The 18808-nt window shown below is 43.5% G+C and overlaps 3 protein-coding genes and 1 pseudogene across 4 annotated transcripts; 2 read left to right on the top strand and 2 right to left on the bottom strand.

Annotated features, from left to right (window-relative positions):
- Window positions 1-204: 204 nt before the first annotated feature.
- LOC146188284 (uncharacterized) lies at window positions 205-1638 on the bottom strand (annotated as a pseudogene). Its single transcript, XR_014707720.1, has 2 exons — window positions 1473-1638; window positions 205-1142 (listed from the first exon to the last, which is right to left on the bottom strand). The product of XR_014707720.1 is annotated as an uncharacterized LOC146188284 (transcript).
- A 1-nt stretch (window position 1639) lies between these two features.
- LOC146188283 (uncharacterized) lies at window positions 1640-5000 on the bottom strand (the record flags this gene model as incomplete). The annotated part of the gene is made up of 3 exons (XM_084605020.1): window positions 3767-5000; window positions 2328-2585; window positions 1640-1908 (listed from the first exon to the last, which is right to left on the bottom strand). Coding segments are annotated over exons 1-3 (1761 nt in total), but the record flags the coding sequence as incomplete, so codon positions are not given.
- A 435-nt stretch (window positions 5001-5435) lies between these two features.
- Window positions 5436-10297, top strand: LOC146188282 (uncharacterized). Its single transcript, XM_084603722.1, has 3 exons — window positions 5436-5734; window positions 6312-6424; window positions 10161-10297. The coding sequence occupies exons 1-3, from the start codon at window positions 5545-5547 to the stop codon at window positions 10236-10238; spliced, it is 381 nt and encodes a 126-aa protein (XP_084459848.1). The 5' UTR covers window positions 5436-5544; the 3' UTR covers window positions 10239-10297.
- On the top strand, window positions 10243-17619 carry LOC146188281 (BEN domain-containing protein 5-like; the record flags this gene model as incomplete). The annotated part of the gene is made up of 7 exons (XM_084605019.1): window positions 10243-10437; window positions 10580-10680; window positions 10838-10900; window positions 13108-13155; window positions 13808-13855; window positions 14283-14333; window positions 17431-17619. Coding segments are annotated over exons 6-7 (237 nt in total), but the record flags the coding sequence as incomplete, so codon positions are not given.
- Between the last annotated feature and the right edge of the window lie 1189 nt (window positions 17620-18808).

Genomic DNA, 18808 nt, shown 5'->3' with positions numbered 1-18808 from the left:
TACTAACAGCATGTTGGATAAAAACAAAATATGAATAAGTCTCTTAGCCGAAAATTGCAACTTTTCCTTTCCAAGCACTCCATTTCAGCAAATGGCAGCCATACAAAAAAATATCCAAGACAAGTGAACAACTTCCCACACTTTTTCATTGTTAAGGCTAGAAGTGGGGCGAGTTGAAGAGATTGAGGACACTGGCTTGTATCTTGGACAGCCGTCGGTCGGAAGTGAGTGTCTGGATGGGAAAAAGCCACATTTTTGTTGATCTTAACTAAGCTTTAGCCATTCAAACAAAACCTTTAATTCTTATCGCAGATAGGCAACTGCATCTTTGAAATCCACAAAACGGCTCAGTCTCGTTCAACCAAGTTTGGAATAGAGCAGATGTACTGCTCTCTGCTGCTGAATGAAATGAAAACACAAGGTTTAGCAATGTCAGAAACACTGAGTGCAAGCAAAGAATACACCAAAGAAAAAAAACATCCTGAAATATGCAGTGGGAATTCTGCAACACTGCCTTCAGCCACTATCTCAGAACACATCAAGAAAAGTTTTCCATGTGCTGGAGATGAGGTGTCTGAGACTTCAAATATTCTTTTTATCAAGTAAAATTTACCATCTCTGGATTCAAACACTGCACAGTTTTTTTTTGCTGGGTCGATATTTTTCACTATGAAAAATGGTTCCAAGGAAAGAAAACCTGAAATGCTCCTGTAGATGAGGGACACCACAGAGCAACGACTCCAGGCAGGCAGCCTCTTGTGGGGAAAGGGAGGGCACTCGTTTTGGCACACCAAATACACATGTACCACTGACATGCCGAGCATTTTGTGTATCTAAGTGGCCGAGAAAGCCCATGCACATATCTCTCACATTTGTTGGCATAGGCATCACTGTAATCAGCAGGCTGAGTTCTTGTGAAAGAATTACTCTTTCGAGAATTTGCTCTGGAACGCCTTTAGCCGCATTCACAAGCTTTACAATCTGGCCATTGCCGCTCTCGAATGTAAAGGCAGAATGCACCCAGAGAGGGCCAAAGTTACGCGCTGCTTGTGCCAAGTGTAAGATTTGATGCAAATTGAAGGTCATGCAGCGTTCCCCATAAAGGCCAGCAGCACGCTGGACAAATCTTCCAAGAAGTTGTTCTGAAATGAGATTCCATGCAGTGTGAATGAGCACATTAAGTGATGCACTAGCCCAACAGGACCATAATACTGTTAATACATACAACACAAAAGATGGTTATATTCAGTTCATCCAAAATGGACAGTTAAGAGATAAAGTCGTCAAAGAAACAGTACCCAAGGAAGAGATTAAAGTGTCATCAACACTTTTTTAATGTCGCAATTCTCTTTGCGCATGATTCAAAAGTTGTGCTGCAGCACATTACATAGTATATCAAAGTTAGCAGCTCAAGATCTGTGTTAGTCATATACTTGTGCATAAGAAGCTAAGAACAGATAAAAAGCTCTCACCTGCACGATGAGTTTGCTCCAGTGAGAAGCTTTCTTGTAGCAAAATGAAAATTGCTTCTGAAAGCAGCCCGAAGTGTCGAAGGTACCTCTCTGGGAGAACAAGGCGACAGCAAGGAATACAGTAAAAGAGGAGCCAGTTTCTCCATTCATGAGCCTTCCAATAACACCTCTCCACCTGCACGATGAGTTTGCTCCAGTGAGAAGCTTTCTTGTAGCAAAATGAAAATTGCTTCTGAAAGCAGCCCGAAGTGTCGAAGGTACCTCTCTGGGAGAACAAGGCGACAGCAAGGAATACAGTAAAAGAGGAGCCAGTTTCTCCATTCATGAGCCTTCCAATAACACCTCTCCCTAAGGTTGCGGGGCAGGCGAGTGATGTGATGAGGTGGACGTATATTCAGTAGGCGCTTGTTGAGGTCCTCGAGCAAGCTTGGGCGTCCTGCATATAAAGGTTTGCTTTATTTTATTTTTTTTTTCACATACCCTAAAGGCCCTTTACGGGCATCTGATGATACAATTACTTCAAATTGGGCTGAAGAGCAATGAATACTAGACTGCACCATTCAGTGTTTTTTAGACGACACCGGTGTGGTGTTAGCGCTTCAATTTCAGTGCATGTTCTAGCTTTCATACTTTTCATGTCATATGTAAAGGGGGAGAAAAGTGGCCACGCAACTTTCATCGAAGGTTCACTCAACACCATAGTAAAAAAATAATAGGCACATTTGAAGTGATCTACCATGCTTTGACATATCCTCATTCTGGCGGTTTCTACTGTGGCGCCTGATTTCAGGTAGTAAAGTTTAAAGCCTCCTGAGGTTTGTTCACAATTAGCACTGCATACACTTACGCACTTACCAATGTAGTAAGGCTCATGGCTGTTTGATGGATCTAGCCAATAGTCCGTGAATTGTCTGGTGACACCCAAAAGTACACAGTGCATATATTCTACTGTGTAGCACCAGACAAGGTCGAGCTGAGGGAGTCTGACTAATGGCGATGGCCCTTTGAGTCCATTCACTGTAGTCGCAAATTTCAATGCTAGCTTCATGTCTCTACAGACACCTGCAGTGGTTCTTTCGGTGCCAGGCGCAGAGTCCAGGTATAACCATCTCCCTGTGATATCGGAGGAAAGTAAAGAGAAAAGTAGTTATTGTAAAAGCCGCCAATAAAGAAGAGCATTTGGCTATTTTGATTTCTGCGAACAGAAGACTTGAGAAACGAAAGAAAGAATTTTACTGTATTTTACAAGTAAAATATTCTTTTCGACCCAAACTTGCTTTTAGGGAGATGCAACAGTAGAAATAAGCAAGTGTTACATTGTAAATATAGTAATTCATCACAACTGCCGTAATTTTTTCAACTCAATCTTTGGCACAGGATAGCCTTAGTTGTGAACAATAAAAACCAAAACACACACGAATATATAGTCCTGTTTACATAGAACTGATGGCGAGGGGTCAAGTTGAGAAGTTGGATTTGAGTGGTCTCGACACTACCGAGTTTACATGAACCCAATAAGATGAGCGCAGAACCGACTCTGGACGAGCGGCAAGTACAGCGGCACTTCGCGTCGAGGCAAAGACATAGCAGATGGCACATGATTCTGGTTTTTCCCCTGTCCATCTCCAGTGTTTCCTGTACTATTCTTCTCTCCCACTGTGCCCTGACTCAACATGACAGCGTTTACATGCTTCCTGAACCGGAGTCAAGTCCAGTCAACCCACTTCCTGCGCCGGAGTTGACTCGACCCCTCTACCCAAACCGACAGCATTTACACGAGCCCTGTAACCGATTTTCGACCCGATAACTCAACTCAACCCCCTCCTGTCGAGTCCATGTGAACACTGCTTATGAAAGGCAGCATTACTGATATTGAAGGGGGAGTATTGAAGCATGCATGCTATGTAGACAGAATGATAAAAAGGACAATGGCAATAAATCAGCTACTTATAATGCTGTGAACCAAAATTGGAAGGCAGTTTAACGAAGAAAAAAAAATACAGATCAGAACCTTTATTAATGAAACAGATGAGAGCGAGAAATACATTGTAGGCAAAGCAGAAGCCGTACCATAAAGTAGACACAAAAAAATATTGATTTGCCAGAAAAAGAAGGCAGAAATTTGGATTGCAGACTTTAGCCATTTACCCTGGTATGTCTTTGTTTTGGTTTTATATTTTTAAGTGGATTTATGCTGTGGTGAAAATTCCTGCCTTTCTTTGATTATGTTCTCAATGGTTAAACAAAGCAATGAGCTGCCTTCTATGTTGTTGTATACTTAGCAGTTGGCCTACCTTCCTTTCTTGTTCCACATGAAAGGCACCATGGGCAGCCGAAGTATCCGTTAAACTGGACATGGTTGCCCACAGATGCCCTCGCAGGAGCATCGACACAGATGCACGTAGCATACACTCTGGTACGGATTGAAATTGACCCGTACTCCCAGACAAGTTGTCCGAGATGTCCCAAAGCATCAACAAACTTGGCCAAGAACAGCAACATGTCTGGATGCTTATGGCCAAACCACAATCCAGCCAATATCGTGTTTTGGTGCCTCAGGGGCAGAGGCAGCTCATTCACTGTCAGCTGAATCGGCCAAATTGATGCGTTCGATGATTTATATAATGGGCTGCCATCAGTGTTCACAGTAACTGTGAGATCACACCAGTTCAGCGCACCTTTGCGATGGAGGGATCGATGAACAAATCCGCTTGTTATGTCCTGCAGCTCTTGTGAATCTTCTTGAATTTGCTGCCTCAGATGGCAAAGGTTTTCATAGAGGATGCCCTTCAGTTTACCAATTAATCCCGAAATTTGCTTTTTGAGGTCGAGAATGACAAAAAAATTGCCAGCACTTTTCACAACTTGAACAGTTGAACTGATTTGACACATGTCACAAAAAAGATGCACTCTGTCTGTCACGGGTTTGAGCAATGATGTGCATACCTCACAAAAGTAATGGTAATTGACCACAGACGCACATTTGTGCGACCACAGCTTCCTCAGGAGGTACTTTGTCCGAGGCAGACCGCTTTTCTGAAATCCAAAGAGAGCATCCACAAGTTTCAGGAGGTCGTCTGTCGCAGACCAGGAAAGGCCATGAGCTACAATAAAGGACATAATAAGGACTATTGCCACTGCCACTGTCGTCTTTGAGCCAGGTAAAGTTTTCGAACCGAAGTCGCCAATACACTTTGCCAGAAGCTCCGACTGATCAAAATCCGGAACAGCAGTAGCTTCATGGAGCAGGTCGTCTTCCTCGTCACTCCCTTGATCGCACACACTATCGATTTCTTTTGCTTCGCTGTCGTTTTCCACATCATGTGCGAGTGATCCGTTATTGCTGCCGATGGAATCGTCATGCTCACTACTGGAGTAGTCCGAGCTTGTCGAAGACGATTCGTCAACAGCCACAAAACTTTCTGCTCTACGGAGCTTGTCATAGTAGTAAGTCGACCGAGGCACGATTAAAGGCTGACCCGGGCCCAAATACAACTTTCTTCTCTTCTTTTCGACGCCGTCATTCATGACGACGACCGGAGACACCGTAAAAACGCACAAGTATTTTATATCCTTGGTGTCTCAGCAAATTGTCGCAAGCAGAGCTAAGCGCGAAAGAAGCAGACAGCTTTGCAGACCGCACTAGAAAGCAACAAAAGTACAAGAATGCAGTGGCTGAGAAGGACACACCGCAGTGCCGTAACTGCTGTAACCATGCCTCATGGCCTCAGGATCACCGTGCTCAAGATATAAAAAATATTTCATACCCAATATATATTTTACAATTACAGAACTAACCAAAACAATAACACTAGAGCCAATCATAAAGTTTATTTGGAATCAAATTTTTAAATCTGTAGTTTTCCAGAAAGGAAGTATCCAAAGCAATCCGAACTTCTATCGGGCAGTCTGCATGTGACAAGCATGGTACTGTTGATAACCACGTTACTAGTGTGTGCTACTCTAAACACGCGTATGGTTTTCAGGTTCTGGCTTTAGTCAGACAAATCAATCATAAGCACTCGACTTGTGCGTGTTTGCATGTTTGGCCAGCTTTTTTTTTATTCGAAATATGTCAGGGCATACCTTCGCATATGTAGTTTACGAGGACGGCTGGCGAGCAATTGTGAACCTAAGCCTGATCAAGGACTACGAGCTTGGAAGTGAATGTCTCGGCAAGTTCAAAGAAATATATTGGCGGTCAGTGGAGGATGGCAAGGTACTGGAGGGCCATTACCCGGGCGAAGTGGTACTTCTCGGAGGTAAGTTGATCTAGTAATTTTTGCCGCGCAGTCGCTGTGTACGCTGCAGTGATAAATTCCCGCCCATTTGAGATATTTGCTGTGCACCTTCATTAACACGTTGTTCTGTTCGTGCACGCATGTCCGTCGAATTTATGTAGAAGCAGTCAGAGACTACACTTTGCTTCTGCGGTGGCCGGCTGTCTGGGCGAGCGAGTGAGCGCTAACGAGCTACTTAATCAGTCGATCTCTATCGCAAATTGCTGTCATTCCCAGCTTTGCGCGTAGGTTCTGCCGGCTGTCCGAAACAGTGCGCTTTTTTCACTTGACGGTGGTTACTCCCACATAAGCATTCAGCAGACTGAAGGCAGACTCCTCGTGCAAAACTCACTTGTTTCAGTCTTCGCCGTAGCAAAATAGCAAAACTTTGGCAGAGCCCCGCAGTGTCCCGGGATGTGCACATCCATTCGGCTACGCTAGGGGAAGGGGACTGAAACAAAAGCCCACAGGTGTAGTTGGCCGTGGTAGTAAATAATTCTTTGCCTCTGCTGTCGCTTTTCTTTTTCCCTTTGTTCACAAGTGGTCCCATTTTTTTCAGCAAACCTGCAGGACCTTATCAAAACTATGAAGAAGAAGCACATTGCTGTGCCTGACAATATATTTGGGGAATGCCGAATGGAAACTGCCGAGAAAGACACACTTTCGCAAAAGGTAATTGATTTTACATCATTTATTTCTCGAAGATGCGGCATGACGTCGCATGTAAGATAAGATAGCTTGACAAAGATGAAAACAGTATTGTGGCAGCATACTTATGAAATTAACTGGAATAGGCTGCATTTTGTTCAGAAAAAGTGCTGTATTCACCTATTCTGCCTTTGAACTTTTTTGGTATTATAAAGACAGTAATGCATGTATCACAAATACACAACAAAGCAGGGCTGAGCTCCTGACCTGAAAGGCACAGGTTTGGCGCCATGCTAAGGCCTGTGTACTGTGTGATTCAGTGGCCATTGAAGAACCCCAGATAGTCAAAATATATGGGGCCCTCCACTACGATGTCTCTCATAGCTTGAGTTGTTTCAGGGTGAAGAACCCCCTAAACTAAACCAAAGTGCAGCAACACCTACCTGCTTTTTTGCAATTGTGCTGTGTTTCGACCTCATCTTCAGCTTGTACATGTGTATGCCCATTGCGCTTGTCACTGGCTTGCCTTTGGCATTTGTCTGAGCAGTACACAAGCACTATAAAAGGGCTACTAGTGCACATCGTCTCGGTTTGTGCGGTGAACATGAAAGCATGCACTACTATTGTTTTCTTTGCTGCATTTGTGGTTTATTTGTGTCTGTGAATTTTGTCAACCTTTTCCATTAACAGCACCATTTATCAATATGATTAGTTATCTACTTGGTGATGATGTCATATTTTCCTCCCATGGTGCAGAGCTCGTTCACAGTCAGCTTAGCAGGTTCATAGATTGTTTGGATTCTTCGTATTATTGCCATAACTCCAATTTAGGGGTCACCGAGATAGAAGGGTTTTGGAGGCGCAATTCCTGGCATGTGCGGCTGGTGGAGACGACCGGAGAGAATCACGGTGGAGAAGGGTACAGATGCCCTTTCTGTTGCACATACCGTATGGTTCTACTGGGTGGTGCCCCGGCAACGCTCGTTTTCTTTGGAAGCGTCGAAGCGTGTGCAGAAACACCATGCTCAAGAGTTTGTTTACTCGCGATCACAGCATGTATTTCTGAAGCCGTTCAAGCTCCTCCCATAGAAGAGCTAGACTCAGTAATCCCAATGAACAGCAATAAAATAACAAAAATGCGCTAAAAGGCCGCGTCCATCAGCCGTGCTTGTGGTAGAGACACACGGTTCTGAATTCAGTTGGCAGTCGGCGGGGTGCAAAAAAAAAAAAAAATGGAAGTGTCCCACTCTCTTGTGACTGTTAGCACATGTTGCTAGCCATTGATATATGCCTGTAGCCTTCCCTGCGCTACGCTCTTCAACCGCTCAAAAGCAGTTCTCTCCAAAAAGGCCATAAAGGGAAATCATTATTTCAGCAGTAGTTGAAATCTCGCATGTGATCAATGTCATTTAATTCTTAAAGGCCCACTGTCCACCCTCCGGTAAAACTTTTTTTTTCCTCGGTGGCTGTGAGGCTTCGTCCCCACAACGCAAGGCCACCAGAAGTTTTTGAAAAGAGTAATTAATAACGGGAGTTACAGCCACCGCAATCAACCGATTTTGCACTTCCCTCTCCTTCGGTCCCTTCTCAGAGGTTTTTCACTCTCCTGCTCGGTCGCCTAGCCTCTGTAAGCCATATTCCCCTTCCTCCTTCGCGTTTGACGGGAGGTGGGGTGTCTTGTGGAGAACGTCACTCGCGTGCGTCATGGCCCCGCCTTTGAGACTTTTCTTTTTCTTCGCTTTTGCTGTGTCGTTGACGTTGGGCCGAGTCGCCGAACCTCTCTCCTAAAAGGGAGAGAAAACGAGAGGTCACGTCGGAGTGAAAGCTTCAGGTTGCGCAAAAGAAGGGAAGGCTGTAGAAATGGCGTAGCACACAGAACGGACTTGGAGCAGGGGGGTGGTGATGGTGGCACACTCTGCTGCGCGAAACGAAATGGGCAAGGGAAAAGAGTGCAGAAGCGATGGGTGGACACAATTAGTGGTGTACGCCCATCCTAGCTTCTCCCGTCAGTCAGCGAGACGGACCAATGGATGTCGTTCTCGGCAAGTACGTCATAACTGTGGCTCGACGAGCCAGCGCAGGAAACGGGGAAGCTGGCTTTCTGAAGGAGAGCATGAGAGAGTTTTGATTTGTATTTTCGTTGCTTTGCGGCGCGCTTGTCACTGTAACATTTTCCACAGACTATCTCCGGTACTTGATCGAAACAGTGGGCTCCTTTGCTTAGAAGTTCCTTTCCTGGACAGTGGCCCTTTGAGCAGATGAAAATTTGGCCGAGAGTTCTGACTCGTGCGTAGCTGTTGCTTCATATGCTCATTTGTCAGTTGGCCTAGAGCAAGCAGTGTTGTAGCTCTGCACCCCTTCTTACACTGCAATTTATGACCACTCGAGACTCTTGGCCAGCTGTGGTTCCATCACCTTAACTTTGAATCTGGATGATGATGTACAGTGCTTGAACTATATGTCCTGTATCCAGATTTTTAATATCAACCTGAGAGCTCAGCATTTTTCTCAAGGGTTGATTCATGTTTTATCTCGAAGCCCATCTTTATGTCCATCCAGACAAGTTTGGTTTGGTTCAGTTTATAGGGTCTAACATCCCTAAGTGGCTGGACAAGTTTCCCAAAAGGAGAAGAGTTTCCATGTTAAGTGATGGTAAAGTGCAGATCAGTGGCTACATGTTCACAATAGACAAGGCACAAGCCAGCTGTGTAGCTGTGAAGGTGCTTGCACTTCATGCTAAAATTACAATTTTTGGCAGTTCTTGACAAAAAAAATCAGACCACAAAAGCCACAACTGCAGTGAAATACCGTGCCACCACAACTCAAACTTATAATAGCTGCAAAAAACGAGCTGGTGATACTGATGCGGATTATGGACAGCAGGTGCTCGTGAGAGAGAAAAAGGTTGATACAGATTATGACCCGTGGCATTGAGTGTCATCTATGGGCGGCACCTTGAATTTTCTATACACTTTTGTTTTTTGGTAGGCTGCTTTGTGAGCTGTGAAAAGTTCAGATGCCGCCCTTACAAGGAATCCAGGGGGTGGCACTTTCATGCGTTTACATGTATACACATGTAGAGAACTAAGCTGTGTTAGGGAAAGATTGTCTTAGTGCACAGCGTCTATGGCAATGCTAAAGTTATGAAACTTGATTGCTAAAGTGCATTGGTGGCAGACGGCTGTCATGTACCTGTCATTTAATGGGTGCTTTTCCTTGGGGTCTGGCTGCATGCATGAACACCAGCATATAGCGTGGTATATAAACAGCCTCATTTGTCATTCTATCAGCATTGACAACTGCACAAACAAGCTCGTAATTTTGATTGCAGACAGCAAAGTTTCTGCTTGTTATTAGGTTGAGAAAATCATGGATAAATCATTGTGAGTAATTATGGTAGGAAAGGAAAGCAGCTAATAAGTCGGCAGGCTTTCTATATTGGTATTTAACACATTGTCATTGCATTACCCCACACTTGCATTGAGGTTGGGTTTGATATTTGCATGCTGTAAAGAAAAAAAAGCTGGAAGCTAGAATGCATCTTGCTCTTACTGATATATCATAATATTCTGGTGAAGTATTCTCATCTGTTCAGGAGTGTTTACTTCATTCTAGGCAATGGTTTTATGTTCACAATGAAGCCAAAATTACTGTGTTGGTACATGCAAGTGGCACTGTGTATTTCACACATTATATATTAGACAGCTGTAGCTTTTTAGTTTCTAGTTACTGATATGTCAGTGATTTTTTATTTTTATAGTCCGTCTGTCTGAAAGGAAAAAAAAGGAAGGTGGCCACATCGATGAAAAGAAAACAAGAGCTGTTCTTTAGCGATTAAGAAGAATCAGATGACGACTTGGTTTCAAAAAAACAACTCAAGGAAGAACAAGAGCGCTGCAGATCACTGAAGAAAAGGCTGCGCCACGCAGAGGACAAATTGGAAGCTGCCAATGACCGCTCCGAACGCCTACAGGTGCTCCTGGAAAAGTTCCAAGAGCGGTACACCAACCTCCAAGATCTCCTGGAGAATAAGCTGGGTGAGTTAGACTTTGCAGGTTTAATGGGCAATGCATTCAGGTATTGCTCTGCGCTTACACAAGCAAGTGTTCTTTTGTACTTGAAATTATGTCAGTGTTGAAGCTGAAAATGATTATTATTTGTTCACTTACTTTTCTGCAGAGGCTTGGTTCAAATCTGATAGACAAAGCTTGGCATTTGGCACAGCAAATAACAGTGACAGCGACTGCTGTTCAACAAGCACGAAGTTTCTCCCGCGTGAGGTAATGCATCCTGTTTGTTCGTGTTGCTCTGGTTTTTTTTAATGTCAAGTGCTCATCTTTCACGCTGACCATAGTTTGTTAGGCAAAGCCAGTCAACTGCAGTTTTGATCTGAGATGCCCAATTCGTGGTTTTCTCCTGTTCTCTTATGGCATTCAGGTGCCAGCCACCTGGCAAGCAGTTGCGATACCAGCTGCTGTGCCACCTGTCCTCCCCAACCAGGTAAATACAGTGAGGATGGAAGCTTTAATGCATGTTTAGTGGCGTTTTGATATTTTGCTGTTGAATATTTTTTTGCTACAATGACAGTTTTCACAACCTAGACGTGCTTCTGCGATTGACTCACTATGGCACTTTTATGAATGACTGTCATCTGAGGCCAGCTTATGTATACTTGCACTTGTTTTTGATCGTGGTAATTTCCTGTAAGCTAGAGAGTCCAGTTTTTTATGGAGTAAAGAACAAAAAAGACAAAATTCTGTCTGTTATTAAGTTGGCTGACGTGTCTTTCAAGAGAACTCAGAATGAATGACAGCAGTGATAAAGGCATAGCTAATGCTATAGTTAATATATTTGCTATAGTTAATGTTCTCATCAAAAATAAAGATGCAGTCTAGCATACACAGTTTGTAGTGACATGGTGCATGCAGAAGTATTATGCCAAAGTGAGCAAACTTCGCAAACTTCATGGGACTGATGAAGAATTGCTCCAAAATCAAAAGTAACACCGTGGCCCTTTTTGCAGCAAGACACAGTAGCACTTGTTACAAATAACACCTTTGTGTTATGGTGGTAATTCACCGCACGACTTGTGACCCCTGTGATGCAGCATCCTCAAAGTGCAACGGTATTGCAAGAGTGGAAGAGGCATGTGAATGCAAGAGATAAAAGTATGAATGGGCATTAGAACAGCATCATGCCATCCCGAAATAACCACAGAGTCATCGCCAGCCTATAGGAAGCTCGCAGCCAAGGCTTCAAATTGAGCTTTTCTGGAGCTGCCCTTGCACGACACAAGCTGTGGATTTAGGAGATAGTAAAACATTGTTTTATGAGTCTCGCAAGCAAGATTAGATCCTGGGATTAAGGTTGTAAAACTGCGCTAGATGCAAAAAAAAATGCATATTCTCTAGTTTTTCTCAATTTTTTTTTTTCGATTTCCGAAGTTTGAAAAATGAGCCTCCTCGTTTTTATGGCTCACTTTTTTTTTCAGTCTTATGCATGCCTTGCAGTACAAACCACTTATTTGCAAAGATAGGTACACGCAGAACCGCTGATAGGCGGCCCTTGCTAGATTTCCTTTGGATCACGTTCATACGGTTCGATGTTCACACCTCTTCATTTTTTGTGCTGAAAGTAAGGTTTCTTAATGAGGCAAGAAACAGCGCAACAACGGAGACAAGAGGGCAGAAAGAAGACTGGACCAGCGCTGACTAGCAACTGAAGATTTCATTGAAAAGAACACAAATATATACTCCATTCACAGCCAAGCGCACGCATGGGCAGAACTAACAGCACTGATACCTGAAAACGTGAAAATTAACAATCAAGATACCGCAGTTCACAATCATGAATAAGAATAGATGGGGTGCTAACACGTGTCGTGATTTTTGTGAATGTGAAATGCCTCGCTGATTTCCGTGGTTAATTTATCGCCGGGCTTGTAAAGAATCCCGGTATCATTAAAGGGCAGACTACATGGATCTGAGTTGGAACTGAGTTAGAACTGAGATCCGAGTGTAAGGCCAAATTAGAAGAAGGGGCCCCATCCAAAGAAACATAGTGCTCACGTATGCGGGTATTCACGCACCTGCCCGTCTGGCCTATATATCTTTTTCCACAGGTAAAAGGAAAATCATACCATGGCACAGGGTATGATGTTCCCTTTACCTGTGGAAAAAGATATATAGGCCAGACGGGCAGGTGCGTGAATACCCGCATATGTGAGCACAACGATCCTGTTCACGTTTTCAGGTATCAGTGCTGTTAGTTCTGCCCATGCATGATCTTGGTTGTGAAGGGAGTATGTATTTGTGTTCTTTTCAATAAAATCTTCAGTTGCTATTCAGCGCTGGTCCAGTCTTCTTTCTGCTCTCTTGTCTCCCTTGTTGCGCTGTGTCTTGCCTGACTATGCACTAACTCGCGCAACTTGGCGCTTTACTGAAGCTTTTTAAGGTTTATTCAATGTTTAACGGCTCCTGAATTTGAATTAGTGCTGCAAGGTGCAGTATTTTTTCCTCTGAGCTGTTCCAAATATGGATTTTACTGCTCCAAAACTAAAATTTTGCTGCTCCAAAAATTTCTACATATCCTATTTCAGCTGTAGCACCCCTGTGTGCTGGAATTTTGCCTCTTACAATTTATTTGTAGCTGTATTAAAGCTTCATTCACTAATTTTGGCCTGCTGTTTTCTTTTGCTCTGTCATCAGGTTGTGGCACAAATCGAGTATGAAGCTTTTCAGGAGCCGTCCGGCCAGGTATGAAAAGAGAAATTGGAATCGTGCCTGCAGCATGTCATTTGCCACAGCCTAAAAATGTGCACAGTGTAATAAGTAAATTCTGGCTGTCATTTACGTCTAGATTAATAGCTCAGTGTGTGTCATACCAGCATTGTTTTTGGAGGGCTGTGCTACCTACAGGACTGCGTTTTTTTCCCACTGGATGTCTAATATCAAGTTTTTGCCAGTTCACTGCACATGTGCATATTACAGTAACATGATTGGTGTTGAGCTGCTGCTGTATTTGTCATTTGCTACTGCATGCATACAAATTCTTATGTAAAACAGGAAACTGTGTAGTGATTTTAGCTTCTGTGGTGTATTAGTGTCCTAGATGCTCAATTGAGTGCAGTTTTATGTTGTTTCTTTTTAGCTTGTGGAAGAGGCTCAAGGCCATGAAATGAACATTGTGTGTGATCGAGGGCCTGCCGTTCTGCTAAACCAGGTAAAAAGACCAAAAGCATGTGATAAAGACAGTAGTAGTCATTTTAGTTCCAGTTGTGGGGCTTATGTGGTACTCAGCTGGACTTAATTATGAAATAGATGATTGTTTTGTGTCAGTGGTGTATTTTAATCCCTGACAGTTTACCTGGGAACTTATCACAGCATCACTCTTCTATTCTTGGTTCAGGCTACTGATGACACTACAGCAGAGGCTGCCAAAGAGTCACCCGACCAGGTATGGTAGCTGCAGAGCATACTTGTGTCGCATACTATAGCTTTATTAGTTAAGCCTGAAATTATGCTTGCTATGTCACTGATTCAAGTAAATAGTAAAATTTAGCCACCATTCCCACTGAGGTTCATAAATTGACTATTTCACTCATGGCTGCAGTGGATTGGTGGCGAGTGCTAGAGCCTGTAGGGCTTTCAGCATTCTTTGTCAGTGTACATGCGAGTCTCATTTCACGATTGCATCAGCTTCTTGCAAAGATGCAAACATTAGAGTCGCTAAGTCAGGTGCTTCATTATTCAAGGCTTTCTTGGTTGCACACATTTTTAGCCCCTAATGTATATTGTACAGACGGGGCAGCTTTTTTAGTCACGATATGCAAGACAGTTTTGTGCGGATAAGTTACCTGGTGCTCTTTTTTGTTTAATTGCAGCCTATGGACCACAGTCTGCCACCAGCCCTCTTTGCCAACGTAAATGGCCAGGTAAGAACATTTTTGTAGTCCCATAACCACTAGCTGAAATTCTAAAGGTGCTAGTTTGCGTGATGGGTATGTTTTCATGTGAACTTTCAGCAGCATAATGCTTTGCTTATGCAAATTCCAATGGTCAGCCTGATGGAGTGCTTTCACATGATCCGATGAGAAGACTCAAATTTTTTCCGGACTCCAGGAATGGCCAAGCCATGTGTGCTTGTTTTTAGGGTGGTTTAGTCTTTAGTCTAGTTAACGAACTTTTTAGAAATCGCCAACAGATTTCCTATGTTTTTAATGTAAAAATATTTCAGAATTGTGAATTTCAATATAGCGTATGTTTCAGAATAATGTACATTTTAAAATATTTTCTTCTATAATATAGGAACATCAGTATTACGAATTCGGCTAAATTAACAGCGCCGCAACTTTTGCGTGACATAGAAACTGACGTTTCAGTGTATGGTCCGTGGGCTGTAGCTTCCATCATCACTAAAACTGGTGCCGGCTCCTAGGGCCACCACAAAGCTACGGTTAATGCGCGGTAGCCAGCAGATCTAGCCTTCTTTATTTTCTGTTTTGTATGTCGCTCGCTGGTGAGTGGGTCGTGCCATTCATGCGTATGGGAAGATGTTTTTTTTTTTTTTTGTAACAGATTATCTTATCTTGCTGCAAAGTTTTTGCGAGGTCTGGCAATGACTGCAGACAGCGATGGCGCCAAGAAGATACGAAAGAAATTTTCACTGCAAGAAATCGATGCAGAGAAAAAGCAAATTCGGCCTCTGCATACTGCAAGCATTGCCCCATCGACTGCCTTGATCATTTTGAAAGACCGAGACAAGCTTTTAAAACTTCAGGGAACTCTGAGATGGTGTCTATCGAACTTTGATGTTTTATATCGAGATTTGACTGTAGCTGTTTTTCGTTGGCCACTGCAGAGTGATGAGGTTTAGTCTTGAAGACATAAGTATGGCCACAGTGTTATATCTGTAGGCTTAATTTCTGGCTATATTGACTGTGACTAACACTTCATTCTTCACAACCCAATGGGCAAAATTAAAATGAGAATGATGTTTTTCAAAAAGCACTTGAGTACACCTTTAGTGCGTTCGCTCAGTTCACATCTTGACTGGCTTGTACGCTTCCCTTGGTTGGGGTGTCCGATACAATCAAAACTCGATATAACAAAGTCCTACTTGCAGGTGAAAATTTTGTTAAACCACGAATTTCGTTACGGCAAGGTTCCCATGTTCTAGCTGCCCAAACAAGGTAAAAGGTTAGTGGAACACTTCTAGTAGGTGGGAATTTGTAAATTATGAATTCAGGAAATGAGCAAGAAGTTCTGGCAATAATAGCACTAACAAGGGTACCAGATGTTTTGTACATCAAGAGGATAATGGGTGATAGCAAACGGACGCAAATGCATCATTTTTTTTCTGGGCTACCTGTGGCTACCTGTGCGTGGCAATTGTTCAGGCCTCACGTACACATACTCTATTTACATGCTAATGAACTTGCCTCCCACTGTTCCCGCCAACAAATAAAAAAAAAACACTCGTAGTTAGCATCTCCCTTCCTTGCGCACCGTCATAGTCCAGTGTACTTCTTGCAGGGTGCCAGGATGACGTGCAGTGATAACTTCACTGGTGCATTCTGTGGGTGTTAGCTCCAGTGAGGGGGGGGGGGGGGGGACTTGGCAGAGTGCCAGTGGCTTAGACAGGAGTGCGGGGTAGTGGCTTGCTCAGCTGGTTCGGTTGCTCAGCGCCATCCAAAGGATGGGCCTTGATTTCTCTTTACCACACAGTGATTGGGGTGAGCACTGTCCGCTGCCATAAAATCATTGGAATGTCTGTATCAGTAAACGCCTTTGGAGCAAATGACGCTAAAAGCCCGCATTATGATCGCGGCTGACCGCATGCCTTCTTTGACGATTGAAGTGTGGAGGGATGGACAACTGTCATGAAAAAAAAAGTCTCTCGCCTATTGAACCTTCCCCTCAAACTTGCGTCGATGTCGTAGAAATGCAAATTGCGCTGTGTCTCGGCTAAAGTTCTCATGTTAGGATCTTAACGTGGCTGCTGATACATGCATGTGATGTGCGAGGACTTTGAAAGTGTGGCATAAAATTACTTTGTTAAATCACGAAAAAACACATGGTTTTCAATAGGGCAGAGATTGGGAAATAAAAAAAAGATGAATGTGGTAGCTCACGAGTATAGGCTAATGAGTAGGTGTGAGATGATAGTGTCGCGAATTCAGGAATTGGTGATTGAGCAAGTTGTAAAGTAATGAGGATCTGCAGGGGAAGCCGTTAAAACTATTGCGTTAGGGCTGATGGCGTTACATCGCGAATTTCGTTACATTGTGGTTCGTTATTTGGTGCAAGGCCGTACCGTGGGGCCACCCACCTCTTGTAAGAGCCCGCATGAAGAACTAAGTGGGATAACGCAAGCTAAATTGCTGCTTTAGGGTGGTTTCCTAGGCAGTTCAGCTGCGCGTTAATATTGCATTCATTTATTTAATGTAGGCCTTGATTTGGGCCTTTATAAGCTTAATTTGATGCATTAGACCCAGTCAATCGGCAAGAAAGCACTTCACCAAATCAGTGATATTGAAGCTGGCGAGCTTTACACACGACGACGCAGACTGGCTGCATCATTGCTGCTGTTATGAAAAAAAAAAAAAAAAAAGCTGCCACACAATCCCAATATTGATGTTCGACTGTATCAGAATGGGAGATGTGTGAACATGCTGAGCAATACTAAAACAACCACACCTTGAATGTTTGGTTCTCAGTAGTTTTTCTCAGGACTCTTGATTTTATCTATTTCCACGGTGTATTTTACGTCCTAAACCTATAACATCTTTATTTTCATAATTTGAAAATAGACGAAGAAAATACCAACTTAAATCACTGTTCCTGTGCTAGTGTTATTGCTGCTGTTATGCAATAACACTTGCTTGCCCCATGTAATTGAAGCAAAAAGTTGAGACCTGTTGAATTTTTCTAATGCATCCTGTTTTTCTAAATCCAGTGGTAATCACTGCACCCTAATGATAGTTATGTATTATCTTTTGCTCATATCTGCAAAATGCTTCTTTGATACAGATCCATCTCGGAAAAGGAGTTTTCGTGACCTCAGAGCAGTGGAGTTGGCTCTTGAGAAGAACAAGAGATTCGCTGTTTTGCAAGGAGGCTACAAAGGTTCTTTGGGGCGTGCCAGCCCTCAAGAATCGCAGTGTGACAGGGAACCCCAGCCGGCGGTTTTCCAACAAAGACGGGCCAGCTACGCAAGGAAGGAAGGCCTTGACTCCAGTGAAACTTGAAGCTGTTGCAAGTGAGTATGCACAACTGTGGTGCTTCATCTTGGCTCATAAGATCCAATTTCTAAGAGTGAAGTCATCATGCACTGTGTGGTTAATGGCATTTACTGTGCCACTAATTAGGAAACATGTCAAAAATGGGGAAGACAACAGAAATGTGGCATAACTGGGTAGCTTGAGCAGAAAATTCTTATATCAGTACGTATCAGTGACAGAAATTGAAGCATCAAGAAGTAAAATCGCAAAGTGACTGGTTTTATTGCTTCAAAGTTGTCCAAATAATTGATCAAGCAATTGCATGAGAGGGTAGAGCTATTAGTAACTGTCAAATCACCTTTAATGGGGGCGGGGGGGGGCAAGTTGCCAGTTACCTTGTTTGGGACAATCTCTTACTGAATGATATCTTGAAACATATCGTGTTAACACACAAAATGGTGTGTGGCAGCCGCCCACTGTGAGTGCACTCTATGGCTATATCCAGTGTAACTTTTACTTCAGGCATTCTGTCTTCATCGGAATTTTTCATAGAGGCACTGAACGGCGCAGTAAAATACAGTCGAACCTGGATATATCAATAATTCGATATACAGAAATCGGCTTGAGACACCACTTGAGATCGTGAAAAATGATACTGTATTTGTCGCGTAATCAACCCCCTCGCATAATGAACCCACCCCCCACTTTTGCCCCTGAGAATTAAAAAAAAGTGTTCGGAGGCGTGTCCCTTCGTTTCAACCATCACGTCCCTCCATTCATCCACAGCTCATTTATTGGCAGCGCTCCAAGATGCTAAATGTCACGGCCGTTTGAAACGAACAATGCTAAAAGTCGGTGTCATGATCGCAGCTGACCGCGTGCTTTCGTTGATTCATAGATGTAAGAATGAACGTCTGTCGCAAAAAAAAAAAAAAAAAACGCCTGCCAGTCCTTAACGTCTGCAGTCGCCATGGCTTACACTGCACCGCATGTTCAGCACGATGGCAATGATCAGCTCCCGCAAAAAAAAAAAAAAAAACACTGCCGCTTTTTGCATCCGCAGCCGTCGTAGATAACGCACGTGCAGCGCGAGGACACGAGACACGCGTCAGCCGCCGCACGGAGAGCGTTCACAACACACTGGAGAACTGGAAAAAGCGTCTGCCACGGGCTGAGCTGGCTTGTCC

This window comes from Amblyomma maculatum, chromosome 5 (genome assembly GCF_055883805.1).
Source record: "Amblyomma maculatum isolate TAMU_Amacu chromosome 5, ASM5588380v1, whole genome shotgun sequence".
Taxonomy (NCBI): domain Eukaryota; kingdom Metazoa; phylum Arthropoda; class Arachnida; order Ixodida; family Ixodidae; genus Amblyomma; species Amblyomma maculatum.
Note: the sequence above shows the minus strand (reverse complement) of the source record. Positions and strands in the feature narration are given on the sequence as shown.